Consider the following 21,807-nt stretch of genomic DNA (forward strand, 5'->3'; position numbering starts at 1 on the left):
TTGTGCACACTCTTTCTCACTGTCATTCTCAAATAAATAAATAAAATCTTTTAAAAAAATTTTTTTTAAAAATTAAGAACTTAAGAAAAAATTGCTATTATAAATAGCGCTACCAAATGAAATTTCTGAATCAAGGCATATAAATATATTTAGGGTCTGAAGAACCTGTCATGCCTGAACTATCCCACAAAGGAATCTATTTTATTCTCAAATATAAATATAGTTCTCCAGTGCCTATGAGTTGTATACCCTAGTATAAGCAGTCAATAGAAAATTGCATTTCTAGGGACACCTGGGTGGCTCAGTCGGTCAAGCGTCTGCCTTTGGCTCCGGTCATGACCCCAGGGTCCTGGGATCGAGTGCCCCCTCGGGTTCCTTGCTCAGCCGGGAGCCTGCTTGAAAGATTCTCTCCCTCCCCTCTGCCGCACCCTCTGCTTGTGCTTGTGCGTGTGTGCGCGCGCCCTCTCTCTCTCTCTCTCTCTCTCTCTCTCAAATAAATAAATAAATAAATAAAATCTTAAAAAAAAACTTCTCTCTAGCAAATGCTTAACCCACTGAGCCACCCAGGCATCCCAAGGAAGATTTATTTTTGCTTACTCTTCTGTGCTTTTTAAATTGTATACCATGTTGGGGCGCCTGGGTGGCTCAGTTGGTTAAGCGACTGCCTTCGGCTCAGGTCATGACCCTGGAGTCCCGGGATCGAGTCCCGCATCGGGCTCCCTGCTCAGCAGGGAGTCTGCTTCTCCCTCTGACCCTCTTCCCTCTTGTGCTATCTATCTCTCATTCTCTCTCAAATAAATAAATAAAATCTTTAAAAAAAAAATTGTATACCATGTTAATTTACTTTGTTTACTTAATACCTTTTTTTTTAACTAATTAAAAACACACAGAAAAGATAATGAACAAGATGAAATTTCAGTTTCACATTTCAGCTCCGAGAGCTAGCGGGACTACTCATTTGACAAAGGGGAGGCGTTCTCAAACCTAACAATTAGGCAGGTCTCACACACAGGTGTTTATTCACTCATTAACAAGGCCCCTCACTGAGCAGTAAACGTACATATTATGTTGCTTTTACCTCCCCATCAAAGAAACATTAAAGTCCCCTTTGTGTGAGCAAGCAGATAGTCGTCACACAGTGAAAACCAAGTTGTTTACCTGCGGGCAGACATCCCTGTGGTAATCGTCTAGTGAAAGAGCCTGCTGGGGGCAAGAGGCCAGAATCTGGGCAATCAGGTCACACTTCTTCCAGTCAGCAGCTGCTGCCGCGCCGTCACTCCCGCCAGCCGCCCCAGCTGTCAGCGACGGACAGAGATGTCAAAACTCATACCAGTTCCCCCATATGGTCCTTAAAATCTCGGCAAAAAAGTGTTTTCTCACTACTGGTAATTATGTATTTCTTTTATAAGATAATCTACCCCTCTGCACTTTCCATGCTGGTTTCTGGGAAGTTTGGAGGAAAAAGGAGCACTTAATCATTGTAATGTTATTATCGACCTAAGTTTAATAAGCTGGGGGCAGTGGGAGGATACAAATGTTTTGGAATTATATTTTGGTGATGGGTGTACAACTTTGTGAATATACCAAAAACCACTGACCTGTACTGTTTTAAAAAGTGGATTGATGGTATGTGAGTAATATCTCAATAACAAAAAGTTACAAGGCATGCAAAGAAGCAAGAAAGTATGACCCATAACCCTGACGAAAAATCATAGAAAAAGACCCGTTAAAACAGACACAACAAAATTCAGAAACAAGGACACTAAAACAGTTTTACAAATTTACTCCTTATTTCCGAGAAGGTAAAGAAAGATCATGATGAGAGAAATGGATTAATGCAATTAATGAAAATTAATGAAAAAGAAAATATGTGTGGGAGGCCTGGGTGGCTCAGTCAGTTAAGCATCTGTCTTCGGCTCAGGTCATGATCCCCTGCATCAGGCTCCCTGCCCAGTGGGGAGTGTGCTTCTCCCTCTAGCTTTACCCGCCTCCCCACTTGTGTGATCTCTCTCTCTCTCTCTCTCTCAAATAAATAAATAAAATCTTAGGGCGCCTGGGTGGCTCAGTCACTGAGTGTCTGCCTTCGACTCAGGTCACAATCCCAGGGTCCTGGGATGGAGCCCCGCATCGGGCTCCCTGCTCAGCAGGAAGCCTGCTTCTCCTCCCACTCCCCCTGCTTGTGTTCCCTCTCTCTGTCAAATAAATAGATAAAGTCTTTAAAAAAAAAAAAAAAACTGAAAGAAAGAAAGAAAATACCTGTAATGAAAAATATACTGGATGGGATTAACAGCAGATTAGATACTGCAGAAGAAAAAAATCAATAAACCTGAACACATAGCAATAGAAATTACCCAAGATGAAACACAGAAAGAAGACTGAAAAACAAAACAAAAAAACATAGAGCATTAGTAACTTATAGGAGTACATTAAGCATAATATTAGGTGTGCATCAAATTACAAAAAGAAAGAAGAGGGGCACCTCACTGGCTCAGTGGGTAGAGCACATGACTCTTGATCTGGGTGGTCGTGAGTTTGAGCCCCACATTGGGGCTTGTACTTTAAAAAAATAAAAAAGTTTTAAAGAGAGAGAGAAGAGAGGATAGAAAAAAATATTTGAAGACAATGTCTGAGCAATTTCCAAATATGACAAAAACTATAAATTCTCAGCTCTAACAAGCTCAAGAAACATTAAGCAGAAGAAACATGAAGAAAATCATCCACACCAAGGCATACCATTAACAAATTTCTAAAAACCACTGACAAGGAGTAAAAACTTAAAAGCAACCAGAGGAAAAAAAGATACATCATATACAGAGGAACGAAGACAAAAATGATAACAAAAATATTTTCAAAAAAGGAAGGTGAAATAAGACTTTTTCAGATAAATAAAAGCCAAAGGAATTCACTGCCAGCAGACCTGCACTATAAGAAATGCTAAAGTTCTTCAGGCAGAAGGAAATTTGAATTAAAATTTAGATCTACACAAAGAAATGAAGAACACCAGAAATGGCAAATGTGTGAGTAAATATAAATTGCCTCAAATCAGTTGAGAAGAAACAAGATTTAAATAGATAACAGAAAAATATATACATGCATAAGTAGAGGGAGAAAAAGCTCATAGCAAAAATAGGGCTCTAAATGTTTATAGCAGCTCTCCAATTTGCATGACCTTGGGTGAACTCTAACTTTTCTTCAGAAAAAGATTTGCAAGGACCTATTTGCACATGGCAACTTCTCTCAGATAACTGATAACTTGTCAGAATTGAGGAGGCAACATTATAGCCACTCTAGACCAAATCTATCAATGTTTGCCTACCACACTGACCTCACCTTTGTCTGACAGGACCAAGGTACATTAGCCGCTAGAAATGGGAAGTCAAGATTGATTCTTCTGTCTCTCCTCTTTCCTCCCCACATATCCAGCCCTTCATTAAGTTCTGACAATGCTACCTCTTTTTTTAAACTACTTACTTAACTGAGAGAGAGAACGCGCGTGCGTGCGCGAGCACACAAGTAGGGTGCAGGGCAGAGCAAGAGGGAGAAAGAGTCTGAGGCAAACTCCACACTGAGCGCTGAGCCCAACCCGGGGCCCAATTCCATGACTGTGTGACCATGACCTGTGCCAAAATCAAGAGTCAGATGCCTAACCTACTGAGCCACCCAGGTACCCCTGGCAATGCTACCTCTTAAATACCTCTTACAGTCATTCATTTCTCTCCATCTCTATGGCCACTGCATTGATCCAAGCCATTGTGATCTCTCAGATGACTGCTTCTTAACTGATCTCCCTCCTTCTGCTCTTACCCAACCGATTCCTCACAATACATCCAGATAGACATTCCTAAAACGTACATCTGATCATACCTCTCTCCTTCTTAAAACCTTCCAATGGCTTCTCATTGCCCTCAGAATAAAGTTCAAAATCCTGAACCCCACACTCTGCCCTCACCCACACTGAACCTTATTCAAAAACACTATGCTTTTTCTGTGTCAGTTCCTTCATACATGCTATTCTCTCTGCCTATGTTAGTCAGTCTTCTCTCACTCTTCAACTAATAAATTCTTATTCAGCCTTGAGGGCTCAGTATAAATGTCGTTTCCACCAAAAAGCCACTAAGTGTGTGGTAATTGGTTACAGGAGCAAGAGGAAATGAATGTACATGGGATATGGGAGATAAGGGACTAAACACAAAAGACAGGGAAAGGAATCACCAGGATTTAAAGGTGAAGGGAGGGGCGCCTGGGTGGCTCAGTCGTTAAGCGTCTGCCTTCGGCTCAGGTCATGATGCTGGGGTCCTGGGATCGAGCCCCACATGGGCTCCCTGCTTGGCGGGAAGCCTGCTTCTCCCTCTCCCACGCCCCCTGCTTGTGTTCCCTCCCTTGCTGTGTCTCTCTCTGTCAAATAAATAAATAAAATCTTTAAAAATGAATAAATAAATAAAAACAAAAAAATAAAGGTAAAGGGAGATCCCAGGAGGTCTGCTGTGCAAGAAATAACTAGTCCAGGGCGCCTGGGTGGCTCAGTCGTTAAGCGTCTACCTTTGGCTCAGGTCATGATTCCAGGGTCCTGGGATCGAGTCCCACATCGGGCTCCCTGCTCGGCGGGAAGCCTGCTTCTCCCTCTGACCCTCTCCCCTGCTTGTGTTCCTGCTCTCGCTGTCTCTCTCTCTCTGTCAAACAAATAAATAAAATCTTTAAAAAAAAAAAGAAAGAAAGAAAGAACTAGTCCAGATTAGAGAAGACTCAGGGAGAGATGTCCCCAAGAAGATCAAATCAATAGAATATTGAGTGTATTCAAATACAGTGAAAGGAGACTTAAACAACTGGGAGAGAATTAGTCCTGGGCTCGATCCCAGGACCCGGAGATCGTGACCTGAGCTGAAGGCAGACACTTAACCATCTGAGCCACCCAGGTGCCCTATAAGCAGTTTTAGAAAAAAAATACTGTTTTAGAAAAATGGCAAGAGAATGAATTTCTGTGAAAAAGAAGTTCATTAAGGTTTCATCTCCAAATCTAACCTCCTCAATCTCCACAAAGGCAGAGATTAGTCACAATCAGGTCTTACAGTCAAATGCTCAAGACCCTGACCCGAAGGAAACTGGATACCAAAGTAAAAGAAACATTTTATTTCTTACCACCTGCTCCTTCCAGAATGCCCCGGACTACTGCCTGAACACCACTGGGTCTCATCAACCTTTCAGAGAGCAGCTGCCCACATAGACGCCGAAGCCAAGCTGGGGCCCGACACCTAACTTGTGTCTTCTCATCAGTGCAGGACTGAAAAAGGAAGGAAAAGACATGAATTCAGTGTCAGTGAAATAGATAGATGTGTAGAAGTCATTAAAATATGTAAATATATACTGAGTCATACTGACAATTAACAGTATGATAAACAGACTTAGGAGAGCGGCATTTTTTTCCAAAAAGAAACCTCCTTCAGCATCACTTCTAAGAAAGTAGAGATACCATGAAACTTCAAGTGAAATTTCAAACCCAGAAATAGACAAACACATAGGGGAATAAAGTATAGATTTTAGAAACACAAAGTAGATGTAACCAATCTCTGAAGTCCTTCCAATCAAATCTAGCTTCCATACAAGAGTCCTATGAACATTAGTCACCACTAAGAGTACAGGTCGTGACAGTAAGAGGGCATGCTAGTCCTTGCCTCCATGGTCTCAGCTACTCTGACTCCTTGGGGCACAGCCGTTTCAAAAAAGAGTCGAATTTCTTCAAGCACTCCTTTTTGAGAGCTTTGTGGAGCCACCATGAACAAAAGAGACTTGAGGTCTCTTGTTTTGGGTCTAGAATGTGAACTATGTTGCTGTTAATCGTGGTATGTAACTATGTGAACATAACAATTAGTGACAGAAACATTTAATCCTAACTAGCCTGTCCTCTCTCTTTTATTTAAGGAGGACTAATAATTACCACTTATTGAGGGGGTTATAATTTGCCAGGCGCTGTGCTAAATAACTCTCACGTAATCTCAAAACAGACTTGCAGGAGTTACTATCCTATCATTAAGGAAACTAAGGGATGGAAAGGTTTACTAATTCACATAACTGCATGCTGGGGTGTGCGGACCTCCAGAGCCTCTGCTTTTCACCATGCTCTTAATAATGCATTGATTTAATCTGGCAAACTGTGGAGACATCCAGAGAAGTGGAGTGTGAGGCCAGAGGGGCTCCATGGGAGGCTACAGTAATATTCTAGAGATGAGCTGAAAATGACTTAATCTAGGAGATCTATTTGTACCCAGCTTCAGCTGGTCCTTGTACCTGACTTACCACTAATTCCTTTGGCCCCTCACTCTTCACTCAGCTATAGTCATAACTAAAGGTAGATACTATAAGCAAGTAGGTAACTCCATCTACATCAAATTAAAACATTCAGATAAGTAATTATTTTTAAGGAAAAAAGGAACTATCTTATACCTAGCAGAATATATACTATTGTGTTTTCAAACAAAGGAGATAAAAACAGTCCCAATGATAGACCTAATATTAATGTCTTGACTATATATATTCCATTCAAAGAATAAGATGTCTAAATATTTCTGCCAGAAGAATGTATTGTCAAACAGCCAAATTTTAGTATTAAAAAAAAGGAGTTCCAGTTTCAGAATGAATAAAATATATTTTTAATAAAATTGCCATATTCTAGTTAAATTTAAAAAATGAACAGGGCGCCTGGGTGGCTCAGTTGGTTGGGCGACTGCCTTCGGCTCAGGTCATGATCCTGGAGTCCCGGGATCGAGTCCCGCATCAGGCTCCCTGCTCGGCGGGGAGTCTGCTTCTCCCTCTGACCCTCTTCCCTCTCATGCTCTCCCTCTCTCATTCTCTCTCTCTCTCAAATAAATAAATAAAATCTTTAAAAAAATAAAAAATAGATAAATAATGAACAAAAATTCAAAATAAACAAATAAAATGGCCATATTCTTGGAAAAAGTGGCCATCATTCCATTAACAGAAAAATCCTTAAAAATTATCCTGACAGGGGGTGCCTGGGTGGCTCAGTCATTAAGCGTCTGCCTTCGGCTCAGGTCATGATCCCGGTCCTGGGATCAAGCCCCGCGTTGGGCTCCCTGCTCAGTGGGAAAGCCTGCTTCTCCCTCTCCCACTCCCCCTGCTTGTGTTCCCTCTCACTGTCTCTGCCTGTCAAATAAATAAATAAAATCTTTAAAAAAAAAAAATTACCCTAAAGGTCAGGGTGCCTGGCTGGCTCAGTTGTTAGAGCATTCAACTCTTGATCTTGGGGTTGTAGTTTCAAGCCCCACGCTGGGTGTAGAGATTATTTAAAAATAAAATCTTGAAAAAAAAAAATTATCCTAAGGGTCAGTGTAACTTAGTTTTACAAATAATCGAAGACTCAACTAGATTATCAAATTTCCCAGGAAAAGACAACACCCTGCACATTATCATTAATGATTCACCCACAAGAGTCCCCAGGCCTGAATACCTGGGGTGGTCCTCCCTGGAGGATAAGTAATTCTCGGACTGCTAATGGTTGATACACTTGATCCAAGATGTCTCTCAAGGCCTCCCTAGATAGCGTTCTTTCCTCTTCTGTTAAAACCTAAAAGAAACATGTACTTGGCTTTAGCAGGCAATAGAAGGTAATGTTTACAATGCTGTACAAAAACACTGATGAGAGGACAGGAGAGCAGGCTTCTTTCTCCTCTTGACTCTCTTCCACATGGAGGAAGTATTAAGACTAAAACGCTCCTGGCCTCCTCTGTATCCCCTCACTCACTTCTGGGCAGGAGATCTAAGGCACTTACCTTATTGGTGAGTTTGGAATAAACTTACTTACTGGTGAGTGTTGGCATGTACAACTTGGCTCGTTCCTCTTCTATGTCTTGGGAGCAAGTGCATGTTCTGCTCTGCTCTTCCTTGCTGTAGATTTTACAGAGGCATATCCCCTGTCACGGGGGGAGCAGAAGGTGCTATAGTTTCCCAGCACTCCTTAAAACTGGGTGAGTAGTAAGCGTGTGTAGCTCTGGAATGCAGTTAGGAAACCCAACTGTCTCCATCAATAAGCTATATCCCCAACTTTGCACTTAGGAGCAATAGAGATGACATTTTGAGTCTTCATCTCACTTAATTGGTTAGCTTTTAACTCATTCAGAAGCTGGGCAGCAAAGAGGGGTGCTATTTGTTGGGTCCCCTTGAACCTCAACAGTACCGTTCCCCTCAGTAACTCAGTAAAGCAGTCAGGATTGTGCCCATTACCATTTAGCAATGTGAAGCACATGCACTGCTTAGCGCAGCTCATAATGCTGGGACTTGCCCAGCTGCAAAACATGCACCCTCTGTGTTTCCCCTTCTGTCAACTTCTCTTGCCCTTCTACTTGGTCCTTTCTCTGTGCTTCCCTTTTCTCCCTCCTGCTCGACACTCTGGGGCACTGCTTAGGTAATAGTAATAAGACCTGTGAACCCAGAACCCTCCTATCTCAGAGAACTGGAGGCAGTAGGCACGGATAGAAATGCCAAAACTCACACCCTGTAGTAAAGAGCACAGTGCCCTGCTCCCCATAACATGATGCCCCTGGGGGAGCTGACAATTTCATGTCACTGCTCGGATGATAGGAGCTTTTAGACAAATGTTTGTGAACATAGGCAGGAAAGAAAATAGAAAAGAGAGCAAACAGAAAAGACACAAGATTACAGGGTGACACAGAGAGGTGACAGAGAAATGAGGTGGGTGGGCATTATGGATCTGGCTGCAAGGGCTAAGGAATTAGCCCACATCCGAGACACACTGACCTTCGATACATTTATACCTTAACTTCTGGCCAGGCTCCTATCCTGAGGCTGGCGGCCTTCTCATGAGGGACTAGTAGTCCCTGCTACGCTGAGGAAGAGGTAAACACACATTGAGTGTGTGTGTGTCTTAGTGAATGTGTATATATTTGTCTCTTCAGTTCATGTCTTATGCTTCTGTAGCCTCCACAGCACCTTTACAATCCAGGTACTCAAATCCTTACTATGTCAGCAAAAAAACAGGCCAATACCCCTAACAGCTAATAATAACAACGAACACTGATTGAATTATGCAGTGTACCCAGTGCTTTACCTACTTCATTTCATTTAATCTTCCCAAGAACTTAATGAAGGAGAGATGAATAGTTTAAAACTAATATTAGTAGTAATTACTTTTTGATGAGCACTACTGGGGATTGGGCTAGGTACTTTACACACATTATCCTTAATCCTCACAACCACTTTCCAAGGCAGGTATCATTATACACATTTTATGAAAAAAGAAACAGAGGCAAAAAAAAAAAAAAAAAAGAGAGAGAGAGAAAGAAAAGAAACAGACTCAAAGAGCCTGCAATAGTTGTCACAAAATGACAAGAAGAAACAGGCGAAATGGACTCTCTAAGCGTGCTAAGGATGAGCATCTAATAAATGAAGCTCCAGCCATCTAAAAAGATTCATTTGGCCACTAGATATGCTTTGGCATTCAAGAGGAATTCTAGGTCTTTCCAACAACCCTTTTCCAAAGAACCAAGAGCCATCTTTTATAACCACACATACAAATATATACACATTCACAAAGACACACACACACACACACACACTCAATGTGTGTTTACCTCTTCCTCAGGCTTTAGTGGTTTTCTCTTGGTTGGACAGAATCCCAGCTGGCACAGACCTGCAGCAATATCCCCAAAATGGCGGCAGAAAATCAAGCTCCCCAGAGATGTGTGACGTGCAACATTTAGAAGAACCCTGCAACTGCTGTACAGTCTCTGGGCTGCATGAGGAGGAGCATCGAGACACACCACATTCTGAACGATGGCCCCAAACTCAGTTCTGCATCTCAAAGGGACTCCAACTCCAGGCATGAGATAGGGGCAGACACCCAAGGTAACTACAAACTGCAAGGCTGACTGGACAGTCTTCTGCTGGGAGATACTAAGTGTGTCCGGGCTCAGGGCAGGAGCAGCTTCTGGAGTCCTCAGGTTGGGTTTGCCTGGACTGAAATCAGCTGCAAGGTGGATCATGGTTTCCTTCAAGCACAACAGCAACAACAAGGCTTGAGAGGTAAAAGTCCAGGTGACATCCACAGAGTTTTGTGGCCATTCTGCCTTATTAGCAATTTCATCCCTTAGGAATTTGAGTTTCTTCCAGTGAGGATCCTTCAGCAATTTGTCCTCCAAAGCAGACAGGTTAGAATTTAAAGTAACCAACAGGACATCATGTTTTGTGATCTGTAGTGAACCTGAGTCTGATTCTTTTGAAGGAAAAAAAAAAAAAGGATCACATACATGGGAAACAAACTGTACTTCGCTCTGTGTGGAATGCCTTCCCCACTCCAGCTCATCCTCTGGGGCCTGGCCCAGATGTCATTGCCCCTGGAAAGCCTCCCCCAGTTGTGCCATCCAAGCATAGCCAGAAATCAAGACCACATTTTCTGCCTTCCCAAAGTACTCTGGGATGTAGTTAGAATGATGTACCTAACACATTATACTTCATCTAGTTTGTTTCTATTTCCCATGTGTTCTGAGGGCAGAGGCCATGTCTAGTCATCTTACTGGGCCTGAACTGTAGCCAGAACTGAAAAATAAAAGGCTGAATATTTACCACAGAAGATTCATTCAAACTGTTCTAGGTGCCAGGGATAAAGCACTGAACAAAACAAAGTCTCTTCCCTCATGGGACTGTATCACAAAATACAGTCCTAGGTTCAGAGGGATTCATTTAATCACCTTTCCCCGACAAAATATCTATTTTCAATTCCTACCCCCGACCCTTCCTAAAATGGTCTTTTCTGCCCTCTACTGGTGAAGGAGCCTTAAATGCTCAGAACAACTCCCTCCTTGAAACACACCCATCTCTCAAGGGCCTCAAGGGCCTCAAGGGCCTAAAGGGCCATCCCACCCACTGCCGGTTCCTTCTCCACCAGGGCTTCTCCTGAGTTCTGCACTCTCTTCCTCGAGGATCTTCTCCAGGCCCATGTCTTTAAAAACCACCTATAAGCTACCAACTACAAAATTTGTATCCCCAGCCCATGTTGACCCTCTAAGTATCAGGATAAGTAAAAAGAAAATCACATTATAGCAATTGTTAAAACCAGAGAGACAGAGAAAATCTTGGAAGCAGACAGAAAAATATGAAGCACTATATACGAGGGATGACGCTGTGAATGACTGTGAACTTATGAACAATGACTGCTAAAAGATGGTAGAAAAGCATCTTTAAAATAGTGAGGGGCACCAGGGTGACTCAGTCAAGTGTCCAACTCTTGATTTTGGCTCAGGTCATGATCTCAGGGTCGTCATCTCAGGGTCGTGAAAAGGAGCCCCATGTCGGGCCCCTCACTGGGTATGGAGCCTGCTTAAGGTTCTCTCTCCACCAGGGCGCCTGGGTGGCTCCATTAGTTAAGCAACAGACTCTTGGTTTTGGCTCAGGTCATGATCTCAGGGTGGTGAGATCGAGCCCTGCATCAGGCTCCATGCTCAGCATGTAGTCCACTTGGCCCTCTCCCTCTGCCCCTTCCACCGCCCTCTCTCTCTCAAATAAATAATAAAACCGTAAAAAAAAAAAAAAAAAAAGATTCTCTCTCTCCCTTTGCCCCTCCCCCACTGCTTACGACACTTTCTCAAAAAAATTTTAAAAATGTCAACTCGGAATTCTAGATCTAGTAAAAATAACCTTCAAAAATGAAAATAAAGACGTTTCAGATCAAGGAAAACCAAGAGAACTGTCAGCAGGCTTGCACTACAAACAAATGGTAAAGCAAATTCTTCAAGCTGAAGGAAAATAATACTAGATGGAAACTGGGATCTTCAGGAAGGAATGAAGAACCTCAGAAATAGTAAATATGTAGGTAAATATAAAAGACGAATTTTTCTCTTAATTTCTTCAAATACATATATGTCTAAGGCAAAATCTATAAAATGGGATTTATAACTTCTATAGATATAATAAACATGAAAATCATAGTAGCATAGAGGTGCTTGGGTGGCTCAGTTGGTTAAGTGTCTACCTTCAGCTCAGGTCATGATCTCTGGGTCCTGGGATCGAGCCTCACGCCCAGCTCTCTGCGCAACGGGGAGTTTGCTTCTCCCTCTCACTTTCCCTCTCCGTCTGTGCTCTCTCTCAAATATATAAATTAAATCTTTAAAAAAAAATCATAGCATAAAGCCCAAGTTGGGGTATGGGAGCTATAAAATGACCCTTAGGGGCACCTGGGTGGCTCAGCTGGTTAGGCTTTCGGCTCAGGTCATGATCCCGAACATCTATCATACGCTACCTTTTGTGTAAGAAAGGAAACAAATATAAAATACATTATTTGCTTTATTGTCCAAAAGGCAGTGAAAGAACAAATTAAAAAGTAAAATGAGTTATGTACAGAGAGAACAGTGGGGAAGAGCTAGGGACAAATTTATCCAGTTTTAGAGTTTTTGTTTTGGAACCCTATATATGTTTTTCATAGTTAAAAAAATTAAGTAAAAATTTTTTTCAAAATAATTCCTAAAAATCAAAAACATACAAATGGATCTAATAACTTTGTACTTCGGCTCAGGTCATGATCCCGGGGCCCTGGGATGGAGGCCCACATCAGACTCTCTGCTCAGCGGGGAGCCTGCTTCTCCCTCTCCCTCTTCATTCTCCCTGCCTGTGCTCTCCTGCTCTCTGTCAAATAAATAAATAGAATCTTTAAAAAAATAAATAAAATAAAATGACCCTTAGAGTTGCAAGGTTCATAACTGTTATGTGAGGTAGTATCAATATTAATTCTAATTAAAAATTAGAAAAATTGAGGACGTGTATTGTGATTCCAGGACAACTACTAAAAATACAATGCAAAATGGAGGGTTACGGTTAGAAAACCATAATAAAATGCTGACAATGTAAATGAATACAAGAAGTAACACACTTCAAAACTGAACTTAAGGGCGCCTGGGTGGCTCAGTCGGTTAAGCGACTGCCTTCGGCTCAGGTCATGATCCTGGAGTCCCGGGATCGAGTCCCACATCGGGCTCCCTGCTTGGCGGGGAGTCTGCTTCTCCCTCTGACCCTCTTCCCTCTCGTGCTCTCTCTCATTCTCTCTCTCTCTCAAATAAATAAAAAATCTTTAAAAAAAAAAAACAACTTAAAACACCTTCTAAGAAACAAATTAGAAAGGATTAAAATGGAATGATAACTAAACGAGTGCTCAGCAGGGGCGCCTGTCTTCGGCTCAGGTCATGATGCCAGGGTCCTGGGATAGAGCCCCACATCAGGCTCCCTGCTCGATGGGAAGCCTGCTTCTCTCTCTCCTACTCCCCCTGCTTGCGTTCCCTCTCTCATGTTCTCTGTCAAGTAAATAAAAATAAAATCTTTAAAAAAAATAAGAGTGCTCAGCAGTGCATTACTTATAATAATGTAAAATGAGAAATATTCATTCAGTAACAGGAGATTGGATGAGTAAATAACTGTCTACCTGTACCTAACATACTATATGTAAGTGTAGTATTTTATTATTTATTATCTCTTCACCAACTAGAATAAAACCTGTTTGAGGACAGGAATGTTGCTCTGTTTTGTTCATTGTTGTATTCTCCTTGCCTGGAACAAGGCCTGTCAGATAATGTAGTATTTGTTCAAAATAGGTAGTAGTTGAATGAATGAATAATGGAATATTTGTCGCCATTAAGTTATGTCAAGGGGCGCCTGGCTGGCTCAGTTGGGATAGCATCTGACTCTTGATCTTGGGGTGGTAAGTTCGAGCCCCACATTTAAAAATAAAAAAGTTTCATTGAATATTATTTAACGACATGTTCATTAAATACATTCTAAAGTGAATAGAGGGGTGGGACACCTGGGTGGCTCAGTGGGTTAAGTATCTGCCTCCAGCTCAGGTCATGGTCCCAGGGTCCTGGGATCAAGTCCCATGTTGAGCTCCTTGCTCAGCAGGGAGCCTGTTTCTCCCTCTGTCTGCTGCTCCCCCTGTTTGTGCACTTTCTCTCTCTCTGTCAAATAAATAAATAAAATCCTTAAAAAAAAAATAAAGTGAACAGTGTATGAAATACTATATGAGCAAAAGATATGAACACTTTACAGAAAAAGAAATGCAAATGACTTCTAAACATAAAAATATGATCAACCTTGCTCGTAACAGAAAAGTAAATTAAAACTATACTGAAATAACACTTCCCATTTATCAACTGGCTAAAATCCAAAAGTTTTATAACACATTATGTGGCAAGGTTTTGGGAAATCACGCACTGTCATACATTGCTGGAAGAAACGAAAATGGTAACATTCTTGAAGAGAGCAATTTGGCAATATCTAGCAAAATTACATACGTATTTAACGTTTGGCCCAGCAATCCCACTTTTTAGGAATCTATCCTACAGATAAGTACACAGGCAAAAATGCAAAATGACACATACACAAGGCTATTCATTGTAGTGCTTCTTGTATTTACAAAACACCTGAGGGGCGCCTGGGTGGTTCAGTCGTTAAGCGGCTGCCTTCCGCTCAGGTCATGATCCCAGGGTCCTCGGATCGAGCCCCATGTCGGGCTCCCTGCTCTGTGGGAAGCCTCCTTCTCCCTCTCCCACTCCCCCTGCTTGTGTTCCCTCTCTCACTGTGTCTCTCTCTGTCAAATAAATAAAATCTTTAAAACAAAACAAAACACTTGAGACAACCCATATGTCCATTAAAAGAGAACTGACTAATAAACAATAGTATATCCAGATAATGGCATGCTTGTAAAAGAGGAAAATTGCTGTGAACCCCTATGTAGTAATCTCTAAGACATATTAAATATTAAAAGTAAGGTATAAAAGAATGTCTACCATATGCTACCTTTTGTGTAAGAAGGAAACAAATATAAAATACATTTGCTTTTATTGTCCAAAAGGCAGTGAAAGAACAAATTAAAAAGTAAAATGAGTTATGTACAGAGAGAAGAGAACAGTGGGAAGGAACTAGGGACAAAGTTATCCAGTTTTAGAGTTTTTGTTTTGGAACCCTATATATGTTTTTCATAGTTAAAAAAATTAAAATTTTTTTTCAAAATAATTCCTAAAAATCAAAAGCATACAAATGGATCTAATAACTCTGGTACTTTACGTTCAAGCTTGTCAAACTACGATCTGCAGATTAAATCTGGCCACCACGTTTTCCATAAAGTTTTATTGGAACATAGTCATGCCCATTTATTTATATATTATCTATGGCTGCTTTCAAGCCACAACAGCAGAACTGAGTAACTGTAACAACTATATGGGTCACAAAGCCCAAAATATATACCGTTTGCTCCTTTACAGAAAAAGTATGCAGACTCCTGCTCTATACCAAGTTAGCAGCATAAATACAGAGAATTATTTCAAGTGACTTGAAATATAGAACTTTAGGAGCACCTGGGTGGCTCAGTTGGTAGAGTGTGTGACTCTTGATCTCGGGGTTGTGAGTTCAGGCCCCACAATGGGTACAGAGATTACTTAAAAATAAAATCCTTGGGCGCCTGGGTGGCTCAGTTGGTTAAGCGACTGCCTTTGGCTCGGGTCATGATCCTGGAGTCCCGGGATCGAGTCCCACATCGGGCTCCCTGCTCAGCAGGGGGTCTGCTTCTCCCTCTCTCTTCCGTCTCGTGCTCTCTATCTCTCATTCTCTCTCTCTCAAATAAATAAATAAAATCTTTAAAAAAATAAAAATAAAAATAAAATCCTTAAAAAAAGAACTTTATACATCCTGAGGACAACAAACAAACAAAAATCCCCTAAAATAAGTAGGTTTGTTGATGATGGTGATATAGGATTTGTTATTTTAAAATATTATATGCATGTGGGTGAATGTGTTAAGCATACTTACAGATGTGTGTGTGTATATATGTGTGTATATATATATATGAAATAAGTGTCATTAATTTCATTGGAACCAGTATTTTCAGATAAAAGAAATACAAATATAAAAATATAAAATACAGAAGAATGGCTACGTGGACAAATATGTGATAAAGAAAGAATCTTGGTCATGGCATATGGGTTTTCACTATAAAATTCTGTCTACTTTTCTGTAAGACTGAAAATTTTCATAATGAAATGTTAGGAAAAATTTAAACTCCATCATATTTCATTTTAATTGGGATATCAGTAAGATTTATGTTTTGTTTTCTGAAAATCCACATATTTTGTACCCCTAGTAATTGAAAAAGTCTGTAAGCAATGACACCAGGGACAGTGAATATGCCTAGTGTCCATAGTATAGTCTGTAAATACCACTTCTCCCTAGGGGCACCTGGGTGGCTCGGTAGGTTGAGCGTCTGACTCTTGATTTCATCTCAGGGTTGTAGGATCAAGCCCTGCGTTGGGCTCTGCACTGAGTGTGGAGGCTGCTTGAGAGTCTCTCTGCCTCTCTGCCCTCCCGCCCCCACCCACTCATGCTCTCTCACTCTCTAATAAATAAATAAATACCACTTCTCCTTAAAGACAGCAGTTTTCAAGAATGGGGCAAGAAATGTGTAAGATGAGTCTGGGACATCTTGTCATGCCTGAAAACAAAAAGGCTATCAAAGACTACTAGGGTCTCCCTGCTCAGCGGGGAGCCTGTTTCTCCCTCTACCTGCTGCTCCCCTGCTTGTGCTCTCTCTCTCTCTCTCTCTCAAATAAATAAAACCTTTAAAAAAAAAAAAAAAAAGACTACTAGGGTCATGTCAAGGAGCCCAAGAGCCAATTTGGAGTGGCTCCCACAAGCCACAAGGGCGACAATTTGAGTATCAAGAATAATGAGTACAGGGGGCACCTGGGTGGCTCAGTCATTAAGCGTCTGCCTTGGGCTCAGGTCATGATCCCAGGGTCCTGGGATCGAGCCCCGCATCGGGCTTCCTGCTCAGCGGGAAGCCTGCTTCTCCCTCTCCCGCTCCCCCTGCTTGTGTTCCCTCTCTCACTGTGTCTCTCTCTGTCAAATAAATAAATAAAATCTTAAAAAAAAAAAATGAGTACAATTTTTGAAACATATCCTATACACAAAAAAATCTATTAGCTCATAATAAAACAAAGAAATTATTTCACTGGTTACGTTTGAAGATTAAGACACTATCATTCTGAAAAGTGATCAATAAAGGAACACTACGAACCTGTTATTAAAATATGTACATGTATATACACATATAGAAAATGGTCTCAAAGGTTATACTTCAAAGTATTAAGTGATGACCTCTGGGTGGGAGGGATATGGGTGATTTTTCTTTTTTAATTATATTTAAAAGATTTTTCTAGAGTGAATATGTATAGTTTCTGTACTTAAAAGTTATTTTAAGGTTATAAAACGGCATATAGTCTATCCATTTTTATCAAAAAGAAAAATATTTCCCAAAATGCAATCTCCAGATAGTGGAGATTAAGGTCATTTTATTTTTCTTCTCTTAGTTTCCTCTGTTTTTAAAAACTTTACAATAAGGAATATCAACTACTTCTATACAGAAAAAGGAACATAACACTACTTGTTAAGAATAATGAGAATCATCAGAGTAAGAATTTTTCAGTACTTCTCTAAGACCATCCAGGGCAAGTGTTTTGATTCAGTAGCATGAGTATCTGGTTCCTTTAGCTAGTATGTACCTAAAAAGGAAAGGAGTGCTCTGCTAACTTGTCACCACTAACCATTAAGATCACTAAACAACCTCTAAGTGACTTCTTGCGACTTTATAAGATCTTTGAACCCAAACATGAGACACAAAGAAAACGATTTAAAACAAAAGCTATTAGCTGTTTTTCAAGAGCCCCTTAATAAAGTAGTCTTCTCTGCCCTCTACTGGTGATAAATAAAATCTACCTGAAAATAACAAAGGAATCCCTGAAGGCTGTTTTCAAAATGGGGTATAAGGACTCATGTTTTGACAGGTTTCAGATCCTCAGGCAGCCTGCAAGTTCAAAACTATTTTCATATTAATACTCGGCCACTCTTTGCCTTTTACAGTCTCATTCTCTCATGAGTGTACCAACTATGAAAAGTTCATTGAGTTCAGATTCCACATCCCAACTAACCTTTAAGAAATTACCTCTTGTTCAGATTCAGTACAGTATGAAAAAATATTCACAATTATCTGAAAAGGCAGTTGAGTTCTTCCTTTTCCAACTACATATCTGAGTCTAGATTTTCTTCATCTACTTCAATCAAAACAACCTATCATGACAGACTAAACAGAGAAGCAAATATGAAAATCCAGCTGTCTTCTAATAAGCCAGATGCTAAAGAGATTTGCAAAAACCAAAACAATGCCACTCTTCCTGATAAGTTAGCTCTTGATCACTACACTACACGATGCAGCCTTAAAGTGCTACTCTATGTACCTAAAACCACCCCTCTCACACTTCAGGAAATGCTGCCATTACGGACAGCATTATTTAATCTTCCCAATTTAAATGCCTATGCTTTGTGACATTTAAAAGCAGACTTTACAGTTTGTGTGGCACTTTTTATTATGTTCAAAGTGCAAAGCAATATGGCATGCAAAAATAAGCGTGGTACAGCTTATTTACAAATTATCAAAATTTCAGGCCTCTTCCCAACAATGTAATTCAAATTTAATGACAGAGTTCAGTGACTCTATATATAGTATAGAAACTTTCAGTTAGGAAAACTGTTGCTGAGATGGTCTCCATTTCTTACAAATAAAACTTCACTAAAATGGCAAACCCCTGGGGCACCTGGGTAACTCAGTCAGTTAAGCATCCAACTCCTGATTTCAGCTCAGGTCATGATCTCAGGGTCATGGAATTGCGCCCCGCATTGGGCTCTGTGCAGAGCCTACTTGAGATTCTCTCTCTCCTCCTCCCTCTGCCCCTCTTCACCCCTCGAAATAATAAATCTTTAAAAAAAAAATTTGACAATGGGCGCCTGGGTGGCTCAGTTGGTTGGGCGACTGCCTTCGGCTCAGGTCGTGATCCTGGAGTCCCGGGATCGAGTCCCGCGTCGGGCTCCCTGCTCGGCGGGGAGTCTGCTTCTCCCTCTGACCCTCTTCCCTCTCATTCTCTCTATCTCTCATTCTCCCTCTCGCAGATAAATAAATAAAATCTTAAAAAAAAAAAAAATTTGACAAAACCCTTCCAAACGCTGCTTAGCACATTTCCTAACAACAGAGGTGGAGATACTATTAATTGCCCCATGATGAAGAATAGAAACGGAAGGCAGAGGAAGAGAAAAAGCTTAACGAGGCAGAACATTTCATGGCTCAAAAGTGAAAGATCAGAGATCCTCCTTCCTTTCCATCTATGTAATTCCTACTGAGACTGTTGTAGACTTCCACGGCTCCACTCCTAATGACTCCTCCTCTATCCAGTTGCTCTCTGTACCATCCTTTCACCACGGGCATTATCCCACCATGTTGAATCTCTCTTGGTCTATATGCATAGTACCATCTCCCCAAACAGACAAGATACTTGGGAGCATATGTGTTTATGTAATTTTGCTTCTCCAATAGCAGTTAAGGTCAGGCTACTATATACAAATGACTCCCAGTGAATATTACCTCAAAGGGAGTCAATTTAAAGTAAATAAAAATAGTTTAATCCACCTGGATGTAATTTTAACCAGTACTTTCATCTGGACTCCTCAATACCCTCAGTCCATCGGGGACATCTGAATACTCATCATGCACAGATTTTTTTTAACACCCTCAGCAGCTGGTATGATAAAAGGAAAGAGCAGGCAGATGCACACAATATATAATACACTGTATGTGCAAAATTGTATCATTTTACCACAGTACATATTCTTTTTCAAATAGGAATGCTTGAATTCCTGTTTGTTAAATGAGTACATATGTATGTATACAACTCCACCACAGACTCTTCAAGATTTAGAGAGGGTCTTTTTTTTTTTTTTTTAAGATTTTATTTATTTGTCAGAAAGAGAGAGAGAGGGCACAAGCAGGGGGAGCAGCAGGCAGAGGGAGAGGGAGAAGCAGGCTCCCCGCTGAGCCGGGAGCCCCATGTGGGGCTCGATCCCAGGACCCTGGGATCATGACCTGAGCCACCCCACTGAGCCACCCAGGCGCCCCTAGAGAGGGTCTTCTATAAATGTGCTTTGTGACACATGATTACTTCCAGATTTTTCTGTTCATTTAACCTCATCCTCAGTCATTTCTAGTTGAGTTGCTAGACAAGTGACCTCTCAATTAGCAAGATAAAACTATGTTTTGCAGTTTACTTCTTCATTGGGGCAAAGTAGTATAGTTATCATATTATAATGGAAGACACCTGAGTTCAAATCCTGGCTCTATCAAAAAAAAAAAAGGTATCCAAAATATATAAAGAACTTACACAACTCAACACCCAAAAAACAAGGCAGAAGACATGAACAAACATTTCTCCAAAAAAGACATCCAGGGACGCCTGGCTGGCTCAGTTGGAAGAGTTAAGTGTTGAATCATGCCTGATCTCGGGGATGTGAGTTTGGGCCCTACGTTGGGGGGAGACATTACTAAAAAAGTTAAATAGGGGCACGTGGGTGGCTCAGTCGTTAAGCATCTGCCTTCAGCTCAGGTCATGGTCCCGGGGTCCTGGGATGGAGCCCTGCATCGGGCTCTCTGCTCCGCAGGAAGCCTGCTTCTCCCTCTCCCACTCCCCCTGCTTGTGTTCCCTCTTTCGCTGTGTCTCTCTCTGTCAAAAAATAAAGAAATAAATAAATTTAAATAAACTTAAAAAAAAAAAAAAAGATATCCAGGGTGCCGGGGTGGCTCAGATCATGATCCCAGGGTCCTAGGATCGAGTCCCGAATTAGACTCCCTGCTCAGCAGAGAGCCTGCTTCTCCCTCTGCCTCTGGCCTCCCCTCTGCTTGTGCTCTCTCTCAAAATAAATAAATAAAATCTTTAAGAAAAAAAAAGATATCTAGATGGCCAACAGACACACAGAAAGATACTCAACATCACTCATCATCAGGGAAATGCAGATCAAAACTACAGTAAGCTATCACTTCACACCTGTCACAATGGCTAAAATAAAAAACACAAGAAAGAACGAGTGTTGGTGAGGATGTCAAGAGAAAGGAACCCTTGTGCACTGTTGGTGGGAATGCAAACTGGTACAGCCACTATAGAACTAAACAGTACGAAGTTTCCTCAAAACATTAAAAATAGAACTACTCTACAATCCAATAATCACACTACTGGGTATTTACCCAAAGAATACGAAAACACTAAATCAAAAGGATCTAAGCACCCCTATGTTTAATGCAGCATTATTTACAATAGCCAAATTATGGGAGCATCCCAAGTGTTGTCCATCAATAAATGAATGGATAAAGAAGATGTGGGGGGGGTGTGTGTGAATATTATTCAACCATAAAAAAGAATGAAATCTTGCCATGTGCAACAATATGGAGGGAGGTAGAGAGTATAATGCTAAGCAAAATAAGTCAGAGATAGACAAATACCATATGATTTCACTCATATGTGGAATTTAAGAAAGAAACAAACAAAAAACACAAGCAAAGGAGAGAGAGAGAGAGAGAGAGAGAGAGAGAGAGAGAGAGAGAGGGGTAGAGATAGAGAACGGGAGGGTGCGAGAGAGAGGGTGGGTGGGGGGATGGGTGATATAAGTGATGGGGATTAAGGAGTGCACTTGTGATGATCACCAGGTGGTGTATGCAAATGAATCACTATATTGTACACCTGAAACTAATGTCACTGTATATTAACTATACTGGAACTTAAAAAAAATAAATTAAAAAACATCCGGGGGCGCCTGGGTGGCTCAGTTGGTTAAGCGTCTGCTTTCAGCTCAGGTCATGATCCCAGAGTGGGATGGAGCCCCGTTGGGCTTCCTGCTCAGCCGGGAGTCCGCTTCTCCCTCTTCCTCTCC

At 41.2% G+C, this 21,807-nt stretch overlaps 1 protein-coding gene across 2 annotated transcripts in view; it reads right to left on the reverse strand.

Annotated features, from left to right (window-relative positions):
• TANGO6 (transport and golgi organization 6 homolog) overlaps positions 1-21,807 on the reverse strand; it is a 194,521-nt gene that overhangs the window by 171,041 nt on the left and 1,673 nt on the right. For both annotated transcript variants that reach the window (XM_073880079.1, XM_025888967.2), the window contains exons 2-5: positions 9,603-10,243; positions 7,463-7,579; positions 5,137-5,278; positions 1,159-1,295 (exon numbers count right to left, since the gene is read on the reverse strand). In XM_073880079.1, coding sequence (XP_073736180.1) covers positions 1,159-1,295; positions 5,137-5,278; positions 7,463-7,579; positions 9,603-10,243 — 1,037 coding nt within the window. The remainder of the gene's footprint in view (positions 1-1,158; positions 1,296-5,136; positions 5,279-7,462; positions 7,580-9,602; positions 10,244-21,807) is intronic.

Source organism: Callorhinus ursinus, unplaced genomic scaffold (assembly GCF_003265705.2).
Source record: "Callorhinus ursinus isolate GAN/ISIS: 27379988/994484 unplaced genomic scaffold, GSC_fseal_2.0 scaffold37, whole genome shotgun sequence".
In the NCBI taxonomy this organism is placed as follows: domain Eukaryota; kingdom Metazoa; phylum Chordata; class Mammalia; order Carnivora; family Otariidae; genus Callorhinus; species Callorhinus ursinus.